At 54.4% G+C, this 18,150-nt stretch overlaps 2 protein-coding genes across 4 annotated transcripts; one reads left to right on the top strand and one right to left on the bottom strand.

Moving 5' to 3' along the window:
* On the top strand, nt 252-10,753 carry LSM14B (LSM family member 14B). 2 transcript variants are annotated; one of them, XM_018057596.1, is made up of 10 exons: nt 252-508; nt 2,401-2,564; nt 3,674-3,809; nt 4,539-4,655; nt 6,719-6,886; nt 7,116-7,193; nt 7,390-7,551; nt 7,903-8,053; nt 8,952-9,137; nt 9,618-10,753. In XM_018057596.1, the coding sequence occupies exons 1-9, from the start codon at nt 382-384 to the stop codon at nt 9,121-9,123; spliced, it is 1,275 nt and encodes a 424-aa protein (XP_017913085.1). In that variant the 5' UTR covers nt 252-381; the 3' UTR covers nt 9,124-9,137; nt 9,618-10,753. The 2 variants fall into 2 exon arrangements, with proteins under 2 accessions (XP_017913085.1, XP_017913086.1); XM_018057597.1 differs by lacking the exon at nt 4,539-4,655.
* On the bottom strand, nt 12,452-18,109 carry PSMA7 (proteasome subunit alpha 7). Of its 2 annotated transcripts, XM_018057595.1 has the most exons (7): nt 17,868-18,109; nt 15,744-15,870; nt 14,965-15,089; nt 14,226-14,348; nt 13,694-13,813; nt 12,975-13,037; nt 12,452-12,681 (listed from the first exon to the last, which is right to left on the bottom strand). In XM_018057595.1, exons 1-7 carry the CDS (start codon nt 17,961-17,963, stop codon nt 12,589-12,591), a joined length of 747 nt encoding a protein of 248 aa, XP_017913084.1. In that variant the 5' UTR covers nt 17,964-18,109; the 3' UTR covers nt 12,452-12,588. The 2 variants fall into 2 exon arrangements, with proteins under 2 accessions (XP_017913084.1, XP_017913083.1); XM_018057594.1 differs by having other exon boundaries at nt 12,638-13,037.

The following is an 18,150-nucleotide window of genomic DNA, read 5'->3' as shown; positions in this document are numbered from 1 at the left end:
CCGCCGGGAGCCAGCCGAGAAGTGGGACGGAAAGCAGGGAAAAGCCCGCCCGGGCTGGTGGCGCGAGCTGCGCAGGAGCAGATCGCGGGCCCGCCCCCAGGCCGGCGGCACGGCCATATTTAAAGGGAGGCCGGCGAGGCGATCCAATGGGCGGCCAGCGTGTGGGGGCGGGGCGTGGCGGCGCAGGCCCCGGATGTGGCTGCTGTGGCCCCTCCTCCCCCGCGCTCCCCTCAGAGCCCCCGGCCGCGCGCCGCCGCCGCTCGCTCGCTGGTCCCCGCGCAGGCCCTCGCGCGGCGGTGAGGCGGCGCCGAGGCCGAGGAGAGGGCGACGAGGCGACCGCGCGGAGGCGAGCGGGCCAAGCCCGGCCGGGCGGCCGCCGCCATGAGCGGCTCCTCGGGCACCCCGTACCTGGGCAGCAAGATCAGCCTCATCTCCAAGGCACAAATCCGCTACGAGGGCATCCTCTACACCATCGACACGGACAACTCCACCGTGGCGCTCGCCAAAGGTAGCGCCCCGCGGCCGCCCCAACCGTCCGGCCCCCAGCCCCGCCAACAGCCGGGTCCGCGCCCCCGCCCTACCCCCACCTCACCAGCGCGCCCCTTCCCCAGTCCCGCCTCAACCCCCCCCCGGGGTGCCCCTCCCCCCGCCCCCCCTGCGCGCCCCCGCATCCGGTCCGCGCCCCCCGCGGCGCCCCCGGCCTCCGCCCCTGTCCCGCTGTAGCCCTCCGGGGCTCGACCCGCACAATGGGCTCCCCCGGCCCCGGAGGCGGCGTAATTGTGAGCGGCCGCCCCGCGCAGCCCGGAGTTGGGGTGGGGAGGTGGGGGCGGGTCCAGCTCCCGCGGCGCCGCCCCCCGTTCTCCTTGGTGGCGTAGCCCACCTCTATAGGTGGGGGCTCGGCGTTGCTGGAAGGGCCGAGGGCCGCGGGCGCCGAGAAAACCTGGTCCCTGGGGGGAGGGGAGGGGAAGGGAGGGATGGGAGAGTGGGCAGACCCGAGTCTCGCCGGGCCTCTCCGGGACGCTGTGGGGGCAGGGGGTGAGAAAACGACTCCTGCAAGCCCTTCTGGAACCTATTAAGCAGCTGGGGCCTTGAGCCTGAACAAATACCACGTCTTAATGGATTCTCCTGCCAGGATAAGAGCATCGGTTTGTGGCTAGGTGCTCCGTTTGAAAGCGCCTTCCTACTCTAATTCAGACGTTTGGTGTGTGGGTTTATCCCTTGGTGACAGACCCCTCCCTGCGGGCGCTGGTAACCCCACTGAAGTCCTGGGAGACTAGGGGAAAGATGGCTGCATTGTGCCTCTGCTGGAGCCCAGAGTCTTTCTGAGTGTGTTGAGGCAGGAGGTGGCCCCAAAGTTCCTTTGTCTTCATCCTCCGGGAAGGTAACTAGTGTGGTTCCCCTGCCTCCTATAAGTGCTGCGTGCAGCCAGGTCTACAGAAGCCCCGTGTGGTTGGTGGGTCTTGTTAGGCTAAGGACATTGTGATGGGCTTCAAGGGTCAAGGCGTAGCGCGGACGCTCCTGTGTTAGAGCCCCAGGCCTTTAGGTCGCAGTCAGTTTCCAGCTCTGGGAATAGGTCCTCCAAAGACTAGTTGTTAAGTTTTTGGATGGATGCGTTGCTCCAGGAGGTGTTGATACAAGTACTGTTAGTATCGTGTTAGTATAAGTACTAATTACTAACTAGTATTATAAGATTATAATTTGTACTTTTTGACTGCATTTGGCCTGAGACCCTGGTTGGAAAACCTGAGGCCCAGAGTAGTCCCTGGTCCTCAGTGTGCTCAAATTAGAGGCAGCCTCAAGCCCATCTGTGCCTCAGAGATCCCAGGAGGAGACACTTGCTTGGGCTCCTTGAACCCTGCCATTAAGGATTAATCCCCTAGGAAGTTCCTCTAGGAGACGGTGACACTGCTGGTGGGCATCCATGTTCAGGGCCCCCCCCCATTGTTTCTCTACCAGCTCCTCCCAGGCTGGTTGTGGACAGAAGGGTGGGGATAGCACTCAACCCACAGCTTTTCTCAGTTGAAAACAGACTCCCCAGGGCTGATGTGTCGTGAAGTTTCAATCAAAAAGCAGCTTTGGGGCCGTTTAATCTGCTAAGTCAGACGTGAACGGGGGTTCTGCAAACCAGACGACTCATTTTGTGAGAGTGCTGGCTTGTATTTGAAAGTGAGAACATTGAGCTTCATGAATCTTTCCTTGTCCTTTGTGACCTAGGACTTTTTGGAGCTTCGACAGCTGGGGTCTTGTCAGTTGATAATGGCATCTTCTCCATTGATAATTGTGGGTGGGTGTTAGTTGAAACGTGGAAACTGGGTGCTGTGGATGGCTCCTAGGAGGGGACTGATTGAATGCACTTGGTTGAGGACAACAAATTAACCCTTCTTTTTCTCAACCCCTAAGTGAGGTCCTTTGGTACTGAAGACCGTCCCACAGATAGGCCTGCCCCCCCTAGAGAGGAGATTTATGAGTACATCATCTTCCGGGGAAGTGATATCAAAGATATTACTGTGTGTGAACCTCCGAAAGCTCAGCACACGCTCCCTCAGGATCCTGCTATCGTTCAAGTAAGTGCCTCGCTGTGTTTCTGTTGTGGACATTGTTTCTAAGAGGTGCTGGTTTCCAAGTGGAACTTGGTGTCGTCTGGCCAGAGTGCTCAACTCAAAAAATGATCTTTTCATGAAAAGTAGTTGAATTTTTGTCTAGGCGGTTGGTGTTCTGTGGGAGGTCTTAAGCTTCTCTAGCATGCAGTGGGGTGTACTGAAGGGGGAGGTGGGTGTGCTGGGAGGGGTTGGGGCAAGATGCTTCTAGGGGAAATTACTGATATGCACCTGGGGGGCTTGTCCTTAGTGTCGGGTTGGGAAAGCCTGAAGCCCCAGTGGCGTGCTATGAGCAGCAGAGATGCTTGGAGGGACTTGGGTCAGTGGAACTCGCTCTTTCCACACTGTCCAGGCGTTGAATTCAGAGTTGTGGAACATTGACGTTGGAGGTCTCACGCCACATGCCTGCCTGCTGCGTTAGGGCATTTGCCCTGGATTACTAGGGAGCCCAGGCTGATACTTTCTTGACTTGTAAACTTCGACAGTCACTGACTCTGTTGGGGTTCACACTGCAGGAGGCTCTGGGCTGAGCATGCCCCCTGGGAGGTAGGAGCTTGCACTCTGGGCTGTGGAGCCCGTAAAGAAGCGCCAGGCCAGACGTTGGAAAGGTTTGGAATGAGTGTCCCTAGGAAGCTGACAAGAAGGAAGTACCTGAGCAAGTCCTTGAGAGACAGTGGGGCCCAGGCACCAGTCTACCTGAAGGTGGGGAGCCAGAGAGGAGATGCGTGAAGACAGTTCCCTAGCGGCACAGCTGGGCCCCTGAATGTTGGGGGAAGTCGATGCCCCTGGTCCTCTGAGTTTTTAGTCATAGGCAGCGGGGGGCCATTAGAGGGGTTCATAGTGTTAGGAGAAGATCGTGTTCGAATTTCATAGACTGGTGTAGCTGGGGATAAAGTATGGAAAGGGCAGTTCTGAGCTCCCTGAGACCATCTTGGAGGCTCATGCGCCTCGGTGCCGCTTCAGCCTCTGCGAACACAGGCCGACAGCCTGGCTGCCTTTGCTGGTCTGCACGGTGCTCTCCAGGCAGGGTGATGGGAGGCCTTGCGCTGCTCTCACCTGTGTGTCTCGTTGCTCAGTCTTCCCTGGGCTCGGGCTCGGCCTCCTCCTTCCAGCCACACGTGCCTTACAGCCCCTTCCGAGGGATGCCGCCCTACAGCCAGCTGGCCGCCAGCTCCCTGCTTAGCCAGCAGTATGCCGCTTCCTTGGGTTTAGGTGAGTAACCTTTGCCACCTGTGAACTGCCTGTGCTGACATCCAGGTGATGGGCACAGACCCTGGTGGTGGGGACACTGTATTCTTGTCACATCCAGATTGTAGTGCACACTGCGTAATGTACCTTTCTCAGTGCCCCTTCAGCTAGTGAGAAATTAGTAATTCCTCAAATGAATGAGAGGCAGCAGTATGAGTTTTGAAACAGATGAATCGAATCAGAATTCCTTTAAAATAGCCTGTGTCTGGGTGGAAGTTGTGGTACGTCTGCTTCAAGGAAGAAATAACTGATACGTGTAATTACAGATGAGTTCTAACCACTTACACATTTGTCAGCCTATAAATATAAAAGTTAAATGCAACACCCACCTATTCTATCCTTTTATCATTCTCCTGTCAGTGCTTTGCTCAAAAGTGAAATTTCCCCCACGGCTCAGTAAATTCTCCTCTACACGCATAGACTGAGGGTTACCTGGCCATAGGTTTGCAGTGTATTCAGACCACAGAGTTGCAGGCATTGCCTACTTCGCTCATGAGTCATGCTTGTAAGAATCCTGCTGTCTTGACCACTGCTCCCCCAGTGCAGGAGCCCTTCTCACCTGGCTCCCTTTTCCTAGATGAGGCTTGTGTGATCAGAGTGCCCCGTGAAAGAGCCTGCTGGGTGCGAGCAGAGTCTCTCCTTACTCACCTGTGTGCTTTCTTGTTTGCTCTTGTCTCCTTTATCTTCTTTTAGAAAAGTTGGTAAGCCCTCCAGCCTCAGCCGCGGCTTCCAGCCCTAGTTCTTCTCCATCTCCACAACCTGTTTCAGAGCTTGACATGTCCTCAGAGCCACACCAGCTCACTTCCAAGGGTAACAGCAGTTTTGGAAAACTGCATGCTGTGTTGCGAGCTAAGAGCGAGGGGTAAACCAGTAGCCCAGAATGACAGTAGCTGTAGCAAATAACTTGCTGAGCCCATGGATCAGTTCAAGTGCTTCTGTGTGGTTCTGCACATGATCCTGGAGTAATGACTCCCACAGTTTTAAATGACTGATTAGAAAGAACCGGCAGTGCACTTCGTTCACTCGTCCTGAGTCCCGGGCCTGTTGCCACCTATACCGTTATTATCTCTGCTCAGAAGGCCCTTTTCTGGGGTTTCTGGTGGGGAAGACTGCAGGGCGATCGCCTGCTGCTCTGGGATCCGTGTGGCGCTTTCCTCACCACCCAGGGCATGAGGAATCGGGGGCCTCAGCTATCTTTGGGGAAAGAAGCACCATTAAAATTGGGTGGCCAACCTGAGCTGTGGACCAGGTGAACAGTGGGCCTGATCCTTGGCTTATTAACACTGGTTTGTGCAACCTGTCTGCCGGGTGCCTGCACTTGGGGGAGTTTCTTGACCTTTCTGGGCCTTCTCCTTTCACCAGCAATCTGACAAGAGAGCGCTGTGTGCCGCCCTCACCACTGCAGAGACTCGGTCCACAGTGGTGCCTGGGGCTTCCGTTATAGCCCACAACTACTGTCAGTCTGTTAACCTGCTTGTGTTGCTTTCCTGCATGGATGCCAGAGGATCTGAGCTATGGCTGTAGTGATGGGTTTTCCCCACTTAAAAATTGCCTGAGATAGTTGGTGGTTCTTAGGGCTCTTAGAACTGCTCTAAGGGCAAGATAGTTTGACTGGTCTGTTTTTGTGAAAGGCAAACAAGCCCAAGGTTCTTGCCCAGTCTGGTTACAGGGTGGGTAGGACGCAGCTGTGTCTTGTTGCGGGAAGGCCATGCTCAGTGACGCGATTGTCAGAGGAAGTGGTCTAGGTTAATTAATGCCACCACAGAGAACACTTAGAAGTACCAGTGTGGGGACTTCCCTGGTAGTCCAATGGTTAAGAATTCGTGCTTCCCCTGAAGGAGGCACAGGTTCGATCCCTGGTCAGGAAACTAAGATCCTGCATGCTTTGTGGTGTGGCCAAAATTAAAAAAAGTACCTGTGTGTAGGGCCTGGCTTCTGAGTACTTCTGATCTTTACCAGGAATTTCTGACCGTCGTTTCTGTTGTGTGTGGAGCAGAAGGTAGACTGTCCTGTGCTCATGTGTGCTGGGCTGCTCCTCCGAACATGGCTACTCCATGGTTAGGGCTCATTCTGTCCCAGAAGTCTGTGCGCCTCCACCTAGTCTTCAGCCGTCTGTTGAACAGTGCCCACAGGAACGCGGGAGGGGAGACGGCCTGACCTCCCCTCTGGCCTCCTCTTGTGGCTGAGCCCCTCCTTCCAGCTGGGAATTCTGCCAAGATTGGCTTCCGGGGCTTCTCTCTTGCCCTCAGGCCTGGGGATGCCTTGGGGTGGGGAAAGACCCCTGCAGTGCCTGCTCCAGGGGCAGCCTGGGAACCCTGGGCTCTTAATAAGGAGCCTTCACAGGAGGAGCGCAGGCTGTCACTTCTCTATAGTCAGCTCTCATCGCTTCATCCTTTTTGATTTTATTGTGCCTTAAGCAAAAATGACCGTGTTCTAGCATTTTTAACTTCAAAGGCTGACCACTGCATTTTGTGGAAGATGCCAGACTGAGATGGTTCTTGTCCAGCAGGGCCCAGAGTGAAACACATTCTCAGACCGTGAATTCACCAGCATCTCAGGACTGTCAAGCCCCCACGGGGTTAGAGCTTATGTGGTTTGGGGGAAGCGTTTTCTAAGGCACTTGAGAGGTGTTCGTGGTGGTAAGGGTTTCCCTCCTCGGGGTGCCCTAACTACGGGAGCCTGCTGGCTTTGTTGCTGCCTAGACTCAATGCAGGGGATGGTACAGGTCGGGGCTGTGCTGCGTTTGGTAGAATTTCTCAAGGCGGTTGCCTTCCTCTCCTGCCTCATTCACCATCTGGGAGACAAGTATCGGGGTGCGGGGTGTGAGGCTTGCTTCTTTTCTCCATTTTTAAATCCTCTTCTCCTCAACTCAGGAGCCAGCTTTCCGTCTGTCTCAGTTGGCAAGAGCCCCATGGTGGAGCAGGCCGTCCAAACTGGATCTCTTGATAACTTGAACTCCAAGAAGCTGTTACCTGGTAAGGGCACCGTGGGCATGCAGCTCAACGGGCGCCCGGCCCCACCCAGCAGCAAGGCCACCACCGGTACTTAACTGCTTTCTCGCCTGGTCTTTATTCATGTTCTCATAGGCACAGCGCTTCCTGGGGGGATCTCTATTTTTTTAACTAGACCCCCCCGGCCCCACACCTCACAAGCCCTATAGGCTTTGCAGGGCAGCCTCTTGCCACGTGTCCCCTGGGGGTGCCACCCACGTCCCTTGCTGGGCTCTGCCTCTGCGGGCGCTGGCCTTAACTCTTCCCTTTTGCGCCTTAGATGTCGTTCAGCCAGCAGCTGTGCAAACGCAAGGGCAGGTGAACGACGAGAACAGAAGGCCTCAGAGGCGGCGCTCAGGTAACAGCGGTCACCACTTAGAGTTCTGGGGGCCCTGCTCTGCTCTCTGCTCCTGCCTGCTTCCCGTGGGCGACAGTTTAAGGGGGCCGGGTTCAGCGGTGGCTTCCATGTATCCTGTCCCTCTTGGTCTACTGTTTCACGCTGAGCAATGTTGGGTTAGTGGCTTACCAGCCAAGGCCACCCTTTCTTCTCACAGGGAACAGACGAACAAGGAACCGCTCCAGAGGGCAAAGCCGTCCAACTAACATCAAGGAAAACACAATCAAGTTTGAAGGTGACTTTGATTTTGAGAGTGCAAATGCCCAGTTCAACCGAGAAGAGCTGGACAAGGAATTTAAGAAGAAACTGAATTTTAAAGGTCTGAAAATTTGCCCTCTCCGCAGGAGTGTCCATAGAGTGGGTCAAGGAAAGATAGCTGGGGGTGAGGGGCAGCTGGGAATGGTGGTCAGTGGGAAGGCGTGCCTGTCATATAAGGAATTCCTGGCAAGGAGAGGAGTCTGGAGCGGGGACAAGAGCAGACTGCAGGGCCTGGGACAGTGTGAGGTGAAAGAGACCAGCCCTGAGGAGCAGAAGAGCTTTCACTCAGTGCAGAACACTCCCGGGCGTTTCCCAAAGCCTCAGTCAGCCAGAGTGGTGCAGTGGGGACCTGTCCTGGCAGAAGGGGCTTGGTTTGCTCCCTGGCATCTCAGTGCTCCGCTTCTCTGTGCAGATGACAAAGCTGAGAAAGGGGAAGAGAAGGACCTGGCTGTGGTGACCCAGAGTGACGAGGCCCCTGCTGAGGAGGACCACTTGGGGCCCAACTGCTACTACGACAAGTCCAAGTCCTTCTTTGACAACATCTCCTCTGAACTCAAAACCAGGTTGGGGGTCTGAGGGACCAGGCAAGCCCTCGGGGAGCTGGTGTGGAGCTGGTGTACCTGCGCTCTTGAGACTAGGGCATGCTCCCATGGAGACCAAACCCAGATCTCAGGTTCAGGGCAGATCTCTGGGGCCCCCATTCACAGTTTTACCATCATGCATACAGTAGCCCCAGTGGCACCAGCAGTAAGTGGGGGCCTGGGAGCCTGGGTGGTCACTGGTGCTAGAGTGATCTCACCCAGGTCCAGGCACCTCTTTGCTTAGCTGCCCTTTCCCCGTCAAGGTGGGGGTGGAAAGTGCTCCCTGCTGGTACTGCTGATGTTCAGTTCTGTACCACCTCGCCTGGGCCTGCTTCCTGGTCTGACCTTGCTGGCTTGAGGCCCTTGCCACCTAGGCAGCTGGCAAGGGTGTCCACGGTTTTCTTAAACCTGATGGCTTGAGGCCGGGAACTCGTATGTGCTTTGTTTTTAATACCCAACAGCTGATGCCTTGTGCTGCCCAGGAACGTGCTAGACAGTAAATGGAGTCTACAGGATGAGCATGGTGTGGACACTCAGGTCCCTTCGTTACTCTAGTAGTGGGCGCTGGGGGTGCAGCAGAAAGGAAAGGAAAAGGCTCTTGTCTCCCCTCCCCGAGCACATAGCGGCCTTGTGCTGGCCTTAAGAGGTTGCAGGTGTGAGAGACCTGTCCAGTGGGAAACAGGCCTGGGAACTCTTGCAGTGCAGAGGCTCCAGCTCCACGGTCCTGACTGGATTGCCGGTCCTGACTGGATTGCCGCTGCCCCCACCCCCCCGCCCCCCATGGCTCCAGTGATGAGTCACCATCTGTCCTCCTTCCTCCCCAGGCTGTGTGAGGAGCTGTCTGCTGCAGTCAGTTTCACGTTTTTCGTTTGTGGTTCAGTTCCAGGCGGACGACGTGGGCTGAGGAGAGGAAGCTCAACACGGAGACCTTCGGAGTGTCAGGGAGGTTCCTCCGAGGCCGTAGTTTCCGGGGTGGATTTCGAGGGGGCAGGGGCAACGGTGCAACCCGCCGTAACCCGACTTCCCACAGAGCTGGGACCGGCAGGGTGTAACGAGGCAGCCAAAGGTAAGTGAGGGGGCTTCGTGATCCTTCAGCATCGTGGCCAAACTGGGCCCCATTAATCTTAATGAATCACTTGGGGGGCTCTCAGGGACGGTAGGACTCGGGCCCCAGGTTGTCAAAGTGAGGGTCCAGGCACGGAAGGGTGGGGTGTTTCCTCCTCTAGTGTGGTCAGTCAGGAGAGATGATTACAAGCTGGGGCTAGACCCAGCCTGGCCCTGCAGTGCCCCCGAGTCTGCATCTTTAACTAGGTCGAGGGATCACGTGTGCCCCTTGGGGTCTGGATGGTACGTGAGCTGCAGGTGGGACCTGGAGCTGCCTCCCGACCCCCAGTGTGGACAAAAGCAATGACCTCAAGTTGTGTTGGCTGACTTGGGGTCGGGGGAAGGTTGAGTAGCACATTCTTCATTGGAAGCCAGGATGTGCTGGGCTTGGGCTGGGGAGCTGCCCGGTGAGACACTAACCAGGTGTCATGTCTTCTCGAAGGCTCTTGCTGAAGCGGCACGGGTGCCAGGCCGTGTCTACGAGGACGATGGAGAACGCTGCACTTACTGGGAGAGACATGGTCACTTCGTTTACTGAGTTTGGAAAGTTCCACACTACTACTTAAGTTTTGGACTGAACTTGGATGTGGTCTGGGTTAGAACCTCTTGTTTGGGGAAGTGTACATGGGAGACCGCTTTGAGGTGTCCTAGCCTATTTTTCCTTTTTAGTTGTGCACAGCCTGATTGTAAGGTTTTGGTGATCTGTAGAAAGGTTCTGGAGCGAAAGCGTGATCCTCATTTTGTGACCTTTCTTGGACAGCTTTGACTTTAAGGTGGAACCAAATTTCATTTGGCAAATGCAGCAGCCAAATGCATCTCTGTAACTCAACTGGCCGCGGATGCTGTTGGCCTGGCACCCCCACTGCCACAGGTGGGGCCCAGGAGCTGGGCACGGCCAGCACGGGGGCATGTGGGGGCGGGTGGGCCTAGGGCAGGGAAAAGTGCGGTGTCCCACAGATCATGTTGTTTAAGCAAAGCAGATGACCCTGATATCCCAAGGGGCAATGTCAAGGTAGGGGCTGGTGGGGTTGGGGGGGGGGGCTCCTGTGGTGAGCTGTCACTTGGAGTGTGGTTCTGTAGGAACCGGGGTTGGGGGTGAACACCCAGGACAAGCCCCTCTGTGGCGTGCCTGTTTTTGCCAGTCCCTGACCCGGGCCAGTCAGTGGTGGACTCAGGCAGAACACTGTTCGGTGTCTCATCCACTTGGAAATGAGCCAGTCTTTTTTTTTTGCGAGGTCGATTGACCGAGAGCATTATTTCTTCTCAGTTGTAAATAGTTCCATGTTTTTGTTTTACTGGTAGGTGGAGGGGAGGGTGGGAATATAAATTCGTTGCATGAGACCTTTAGTAGAAGCATGTTCCCTCTGACAGGGCATTGTGGTGAACATAAGCACCTTCGTAACTAAATCCCTTTAAGTAGGCATAAAGGTTTTAGTTCTGTATTACGTTACTGTAAAAGCTTAGGTTTATTTTTGTAGGACTTCATGGCTAAGAATTAGAGCATAGCAATGGGGTTGCTCTGTTGGAGTAATGTAAACTTGTAATTATAAATAAACACGCAAACCTTTAAAACTCTTCTCTTGCTCTAGAAATAGTCCTGTTGATTCTGTTGCCTAAATTACATCAGGGTTAACATGCCTGTCCCACATGCATGCTGTGCGTGTGCTGTTCAGGCCTTGAGCTGGTCAGATCTCTGGGGACACCTGGTGCTGTGAGCAAGACCTGGTCAGTCTGGGTGTGGGCCATCAGCCAGGCCCTTTTGGGGTGAGTGATCCTGCTCTCTGGACGCTTGGGACACTGGTTTAAAGAACCAGCTTCAGAAGGCTTGCTACCTTAATGCAGCTTCCACACCCCTAGAACTTCATGTTGATGCTTTATAACGTGTTACAGGGCTGGACCTTTGGACCACAGAGAAAAGCAGAGATCTGGCCACTTCGAGGTGGAAGCGCCTCACATCACTGTTAATGGGCATGCAGGTGGTTTCTCAAAGGCAGTCTCAGGGCAGGGCCAGGCAGCAGGTGGACCAAGCCTTGTGTTCTGGCCAACGTCCTCTTCTGGGCAGTCCACCACTTCTAGCAGGTCCTGAGCCCTGGTGGTAGTTGCAGAATTTGAACAAATTCTTGGCAACTTTCCATTCGGGCGACTGACACCTTTGACCAGTGAAAAATAAATACCTTCCACAGTTGACCTGCTGGATACAACCAGCCTAAACACTAGTTCTAAACTAGGTAGGTGACTCCACACTCAAGCTCAACAAGTATTTCTCTGCTAGAGATTCTAAATATAGTTGTCAGTTTACCACCTATGACCAACCTTGCTATTAAAAATTTAAACTGACAATCATTGTGACACTTCAGGCTGAGTTTACAATGTATCGAGGCCTTTTCACTGTTTTGGCTGTGCTGTGTGGCTTATGGGATCTTAGGTTCCCAATCAGGGAGTGAATGAATGAATGGGGGGGGCCCTCAGCAGTCAAAATGCCAAGTCCTGCCCCTGGATCACCCTGTACTCTTCAGGAGTCTGATGGGTGGATATAATCCACTGAACCGAGAACTCAGTTCAAGAAAAGCCACAGACGAGACAGAGCAGAGCCCTGGAGTACTACCAGTGCAGTCAGAAGAGACCACCAGCCCAGAGACTCAAGAGAGCTCTCTGGGTTCTCCTGCAGTACTGGAAGCCAAAAGGCAATGCCATTGCTAAAGCTGGTAGTAGAGCCCACAAGAGGCAGAAAGCTATGCAGGCAAAGGGGGTGGAAGTGGTTCTTCTACCCAGGCAAAGTTTAGGACCATCACTTACTCTCTAAGTGGGCTGGAAGCTAAAAGAAGGATAATCTTTCTGGTTAAAAAGGGGGTGGGGGTAGGAACCAGAAGTCTTAAGGATCAAAACAGGAATGCTGACCTGATTTACTAGAACCAGAAATTCAAGACCAGTTCTGGAGCTGCGCTGCAAAGTGAGCTCCAGGTTTAAACTGAGCGCAGTCTGTCCTTGTGTCCTGATGTCATACATTCATCAAGGACTACAACAAAGTGTGAGAAGAAATGGTCATTCTGTGTCTAAAACCCTTAAACTGGAGAAACCCCAAGTTTCTGCCTCCATGGTGCCTCTTGTCTACTGCCCTGTACAGCCTTTCCACAAATCCCAAGGGAGGGATCCCACTCAACCATCACCTTGTCTTAGACCCTGGTGAGGAGCAGAAAGGAATGTTCCAGAGACCCAAAGTGAACAAGTTCCCTAAAGAGCTAGCCATACACCTTAAAGATGCAATCACCTCTGAAAGAAAGGTTAAAAAATAGGCAAATTTATTGTAGGACACTTGGACAGTATGGATAAGTGGAATGGAAACGCATATGTATCCTTTTGGAAATCAGCCATGATTTGAATTTAAAAATCGTTACAAGCAAAATTTCATTTCATCATGATGCTTTCTTTTGTTTCTTCTTTTCATTTTCTTCTTTTTCTTTCTCAATCTCAGCAACGTATTTCTCAATCTCTTCAGGATTTAAAATCTACCAAAGGAATAGTATATGATTAGCCACACAAGGTGCCCCCAAACCTAAGTCCCAGATGCCCCCTCTGGCTGCTTTTACAGGAGAGCGAAGCCACATGTGGCCGACCAAGGGGACAAGGTGGAACCAGCGTGTAGATGGTCAATGTGGGAATGCTTTCTTTTCCACTTGTGTGGGGACCCTTGGAAAGAACACTTCTTGGCGCTAGAGCGGTTCTGAACATGCACTGCCCCCTGCCCTGACCACTGGGAACACACCCAAAGAGAAGGACAGCAAACCAACTTGGTGATTACCTTGAGGGGTTGATCTCGCCTCATGACAGCAAGCTCTATGTTTTTGCCACCTGACTGAACCACCTTTGAGGGGAGAAAAGAGCATCAGACACCTCACCCACCTCAACCAGACTTGGTGCCCCGTGAACCTGAACCCAGAACTGCTGCACAAGGGGAGGGGTGGACACGGGGTGCCCCGGCTGCCCACTGATGCAGCCTTGTGAGCTATCGGCACTCCTCTGATCTTGGCACAGCTGGGTTTGGGCAGGCTTGCTGTCCCTCCTCCTGCGGGCAGATGGACTCAGGGCCCTGCCAACTGCTCGCAGCCTGCCCTATCACCGAGGCCTGATGCCTGGGCCCCAGCCTAGCCTTAAAGCTGTAATCCCCCTCCGCCTCTCTGGCTTCACCCCCAGCACCTCCAAGGTCTTGACAAACTCTAAGACCTCACAGCTCCCATCCATTATTCCCAGTTCTTCTAATTCTGACTCCAGCAATAGCTTGAGCCTCAGAAAGTCTGAACTCTAGGCCAACTTAGCCACTTGGTACCCTGACTGCCCCAGATGTATAAAGGAGCTGACAGCACCAAAGTGGTGCCTGGTGGTACCGTGAGTGCCTGCGCCTCTCCTTGTTGCCTACACATTAGGCTGTTCCGTCCCATGCTGTCCATTCCCCAGGTCAAGTACCATCACCACCATAGCATGGGTGTCTTCATCTTGCCCAGGTTTCAAATACAAACTTACTTCCAGAAGGGCCTTGATAACCAGCTTAATAGTCAGATCATCTGTTTCAATGGCTTCGTCAGTATAATTCTTCTCCAGGAATTCACGCACTGACTTGGCACCCCGGCCTATAGCATTGGCCTGAAACAGGGATGTGTGTTACATGGCACAGAATGCAACGATCCAGAGACAGACAGCCAGTGCCACCCTGCTCCCGCGTGCTGTGGAGAGGCAGCCAGGCTGGGGGAGACCCTGCCCCATGGCTTCTTTTTGCAAAGGGCTATTTGGAATTGGTGCTCATGCCCACCAATGGGATTCTAATGAAAGACACATGGCCATCTTGCATACGCCACGTGTCCTTACAGCTCACTATCCTTTGCTCCCAAACATCAACACTGAACAATTTCCCGGCTTCCACATGACAAGTGTCATGAGCACGTGTGTGTATGCGTACATCCCTCTATAGGATGAAGCCAGCTCAAGGTCCCAACAGCCTCCAAAACTGCTTCTACAGGCAAGATGGCCCCAAGCCCCTTTTTTGTCAGGGACTCACCTTCCAGGCATGGTATGTGCCAGAGGGGTCAGTCTGATAGAGTCGAGGGGTGCCATCAAAGTCGAAACCCACAATGAGGGCAGAGATGCCAAACGGCCGGCGCCCATTGCTCTGCGTGTAGCGCTAGTGGAGAAAGAGACGCAGTGACACTGCAGCCTCCTCATGGAGGCTGCCCAGAACCCACCGCAAATAAAACACACTGTGTTCCAAACACACATTTTAACAAAAGGATGAAAATAAATTAAGCCCACGTTTAGGTTACTTGTAATTCAAGTGAAAAATGAAACGAGCCCATGGTTTCTCAGCATTCCTCCTTCCTGTGCTACATTTTCATTCTTAGAAAGAACGGAACTGCATCGTGGAGCTGGGGTTCCTTGGAGTTACTTTGACAGCAGACACCTGGCTACATACCAGGTTCACAGGTGACCAAGATTTCACCAAGAGCGGGGGTGGCTTTTAGCCCCTTCACAATTATTTGGTGATAGATCATTCAGAACTAAACAAAAACTACATCATGTCCCTCTAGAAATATAAATCTGGACTACTCCAGGCCACTAAATAAAAACACCACAAATGCCACTGAAAAGGATACACAATAATAAAACTGCAGATGAAGTCAAGGTTAGGACTGCGCCTGTGGAACAAGTGCAGTCTCCGATTTGCCCACAGTGATGTCCCGTGGCAGGACGCTCCAGGACACAGCTCATCACCAGAGCCGAGCCACAGCAGGAACACCCACCTGCTTCAGACTGGCAATATAACGGGTGATGTACTCCACGGTGACCGGGTCCTCCACGGTCAGTCGGTGGCTCTGGCATTCCACGCGGGCCCTGTTGATGACTATTCTTGCATCAGCAGTGAGGCCTGCAAGGATCACAAAGACAACGCCCCCTAAGCCATGCCTCATCTGGACAATTGTCAAGGATGGCGCAGATCACATGAATGGACAGCAGATAACCTCGGGCATGTTCTAAAACTGGTCCTGACAGGCAGCACCAAGGTTACTCTGAGCCCCACAGTGGAACCAGCAGCCTCTGTGAAATCCTCTGAGAAAGCTGCATGGGTAAGGAGCTATGGGTGCTAGGCTACACACACACTAAGTCTTTGACAAGTCAGTCTCTATGAGAACTGGGATCTTCCTGCTGAAGGAGGAAATGAGTGAAACCACATAAGTGCAAGAACACTGCACATCCCGAGAGCAGGGCGCTGTCCAGCTTGCCCCACTTCATAGGTACACGGTTAACTGTGGACAGCTGACCTTTCTCCTGACAGCAGCAATGAGGAGACAGCACACCCCCTCTTTTTGGAACCATTGATTCATTTAGACCCTCTGCTTCAGCCTCCTGGGGAGGATCATACCCCTGAAACTGAGGCCAGCCCTTTTCTTCAAGGCCAAATCTTTCTCTTAAACGATTCTGGTTTACCCAATCACATGCCCCCCATAGCCCTTTCACTAGGTTAACCTCCAGAGGGCCGTTCTTCCAAGAGACAGGGACACAGTGCTGGCCCCAGACTCACCGGCGAATGCCATGCAGACATTATCATCCAGAGCACAGATCTTCCGCACTGTCCTTTCATCCTGCAGTTTAGCCACTGACTTCTTCTCCACACCAAGAACAACAATGTCTTTTCCTCGAACACCGACCTTCAATAAATATCAACGGGGCACTTATGAAACTGACCAGAGGTTTTGCCACCAGAGACACAGCACTAAGAGCAGATGTTAACATGGTCCTGTGAACACCCCTGTCGGGGCACGCACACCCTGCAAACTGTGGGCCTTAATCCACTTTTGGGAGAGCTAGCCCAGGCATCACCATCTAGGCACCTAGCCTTGTGCCTTAAAATACTGATGTGTAGTTTCAGTTACAACACAACTGAGGAAAAACTGCTATATAATCCATATGTTTGTGAACATGTGTCATTTCAACCCAGTGAATCAGAGTCTCTGTAAAGCTTGAGCATGAATCCCTAACAGTGAAGTCAGGTGTTCCAAAAGCAGTGTTGCTGTGATTATGAAACTGTACCCGAACCCTTCCCTCTCTCTCCTGTGCACTTGTTTTTTCTCTTTTTTGATTATACCACCAGGCTCAAGGGATCCTAGCTCCCCGACCAGGGACTGAGCCTGGGTCACAGCAGTGAAAGTACGGAGTCCTAACCACTGGACCACCAAGGAACTCCCCTCCTGCACTTTTGAAATCAATGTGCACAGCGGTGGAGAAGTGCCTGGTATGGCATCAGATGAACAGCACATCAACTATTACCAGGAGACCCATGGCTCTCTGCTTACGGCTGACACTACAGCAGAAAAAAAGACGTTTTAAATACATGGGGGGGCAACCACATTGGCTGCCAGTTAACCCACTCAAAGCACAGCAGACACAAACGAGACAATCACTTGTAAAAGCAACTTCTCTCAGTTTGGACAGGGTACCTCGGCCTTGGCCCTACAGGCACCTGGGCCAGCTAATTCTTCAATGTGGGGGGCCAGGTCCGAGCCCTGTTGGATGTTTAGAAATTTCCATGTCCCCGTGCAAAGAAGCACCATGTGGCAGCGTTTCAGATTTCAAGGAGCTTTCTCATAAACTGTCTGCAAAGGCCAGGCCCAGAGGCAGCAGTCAGGGCAAGCAGAGGCAGCCATCTGGCTGGCCCACGGTGGAGGGGTGTCAGTTGACATTCCCCCAGTAGTCTTCAAGCTGAGCTGAGGTAGGTCAGAAAGTGGATTTGGGGGCCTTAATTTCGAGATTCACGAAATAAAAAAAACTTCAAAATTCACAACCGTCTCTGCCTACTCAGGCCTCTGAAACACTAAATGATTAGGAAAACAAAAACCACAAAAACCCATCATCCAGTTTGACTGATAAACTGACAGGTTATCCTAAAGACAACAGGTATTCACACCTGAAGCAGCGGCCTAAATGACAGACCGCTCAGGTGCAACGGGACCCGAGTCGGGGGCAGGGTCCAAAGAGGGAGGACTCAGCAGTCGGACCCAGGAGGGAGCCTGCCCGCCGCGCCGGCGGCCCGGGAACTGCAGCGCCGATGCGACACCGGCCGCCCTTTGTTCTCGAGATCGCCCCGGGCCTGGAGGGCAACTACTTTCTGGGGGCGGGGGACGACAGGGAGGGGAGAGTCGGCTACCTGGGAGCTGTCCAGACTCTGTCCGCCCCAGCCACCTACTCCTTCAAGGAGCGCCTGGGAACTAGCAAGGGCCGGGCCCTGCCTCTCTAAGCCCCGCGCCCTCGCACCGCCCCAGGCCCCCCAGGCCGCGCAGGGGCTCCCGCCAAGATGGCGTCGGCGGCAGGCGCGCGCTCGGCTCTGGACACGGCGCGGGGAAGCGGAGCCCGCAGCCAGCAGAGCCCTTGTCTAGGCACCAGCAGCCCCGCTCGGCCATACGCGGAAGCCGGCTCCTGGAGAGCCGCCCGGCCTGCCCTCGCGACCGCCGCTTGCGGCGCTCCTTTCTCGCAGTGGCGCCCCAGTCCCAGCTTCCGTGTGCGCCCCAGGCCACCATGCCTCCCTGGGCCCCGAACCACTGCGCGCCCGTCAGCGTGGCCCCCGGGGAAGCGGGTCGGCGAGACGCGCCCGGGCCCCACCCAGCCGCCCGGGCCTCTGCCGCCCCCGGCGCCCCGCCTCCCCGCTCACCGCGGTCGAGCCCTTCTTCACGGCCTCCTGCGCGTACTCCACTTGGAAAAGGTGGCCGTCGGGCGAGAAAACGGTGATGGCGCGGTCGTAGCTCATGCCTGCGGAACGACGCGACCGGGCCCGGGAAAAGCGCACACTCACGGCCGCGCAGCCGGCGATTCACAACGTTGCTGCGCCGGCGCCGCGCGCGCCCGCCCGCCCCCGGCACCCCCGATTACGCTAGCGGCGTAAGGCGGCGTCCCGGGGCGTCAGGCGGTGCTGGGCTGACGTGCGCGCGCAACGG

This window comes from Capra hircus, chromosome 13 (genome assembly GCF_001704415.2).
Source record: "Capra hircus breed San Clemente chromosome 13, ASM170441v1, whole genome shotgun sequence".
Taxonomy (NCBI): domain Eukaryota; kingdom Metazoa; phylum Chordata; class Mammalia; order Artiodactyla; family Bovidae; genus Capra; species Capra hircus.
The sequence above is the reverse complement of the archived record's forward strand: the minus strand, read 5'-3'. Positions and strand labels throughout refer to the sequence as shown.

What these genes read in the sequence shown, in the direction of transcription:
- LSM14B (XM_018057596.1), top strand. Translation starts at nt 382, where the DNA reads ATGAGCGGCTCCTCGGGCACCCCGTACCTGGGCAGCAAGATCAGCCTC. An exon ending in AGGATCCTGCTATCGTTCAA is followed by an intron (nt 2,565 to 3,673) that starts GTAAGTGCCTCG and finishes CTCGTTGCTCAG; the next exon opens with TCTTCCCTGGGCTCGGGCTC. An exon ending in ACACCAGCTCACTTCCAAGG is followed by an intron (nt 4,656 to 6,718) that starts GTAACAGCAGTT and finishes TCCTCAACTCAG; the next exon opens with GAGCCAGCTTTCCGTCTGTC.
- PSMA7 (XM_018057594.1), bottom strand. Translation starts at nt 17,963, where the DNA reads ATGAGCTACGACCGCGCCATCACCGTTTTCTCGCCCGACGGCCACCTT. An exon ending in TGAAGAAGGGCTCGACCGCG is followed by an intron (nt 15,871 to 17,867) that starts GTGAGCGGGGAG and finishes TATTTATTGAAG; the next exon opens with GTCGGTGTTCGAGGAAAAGA. An exon ending in TGTCTGCATGGCATTCGCCG is followed by an intron (nt 15,090 to 15,743) that starts GTGAGTCTGGGG and finishes TGATCCTTGCAG; the next exon opens with GCCTCACTGCTGATGCAAGA.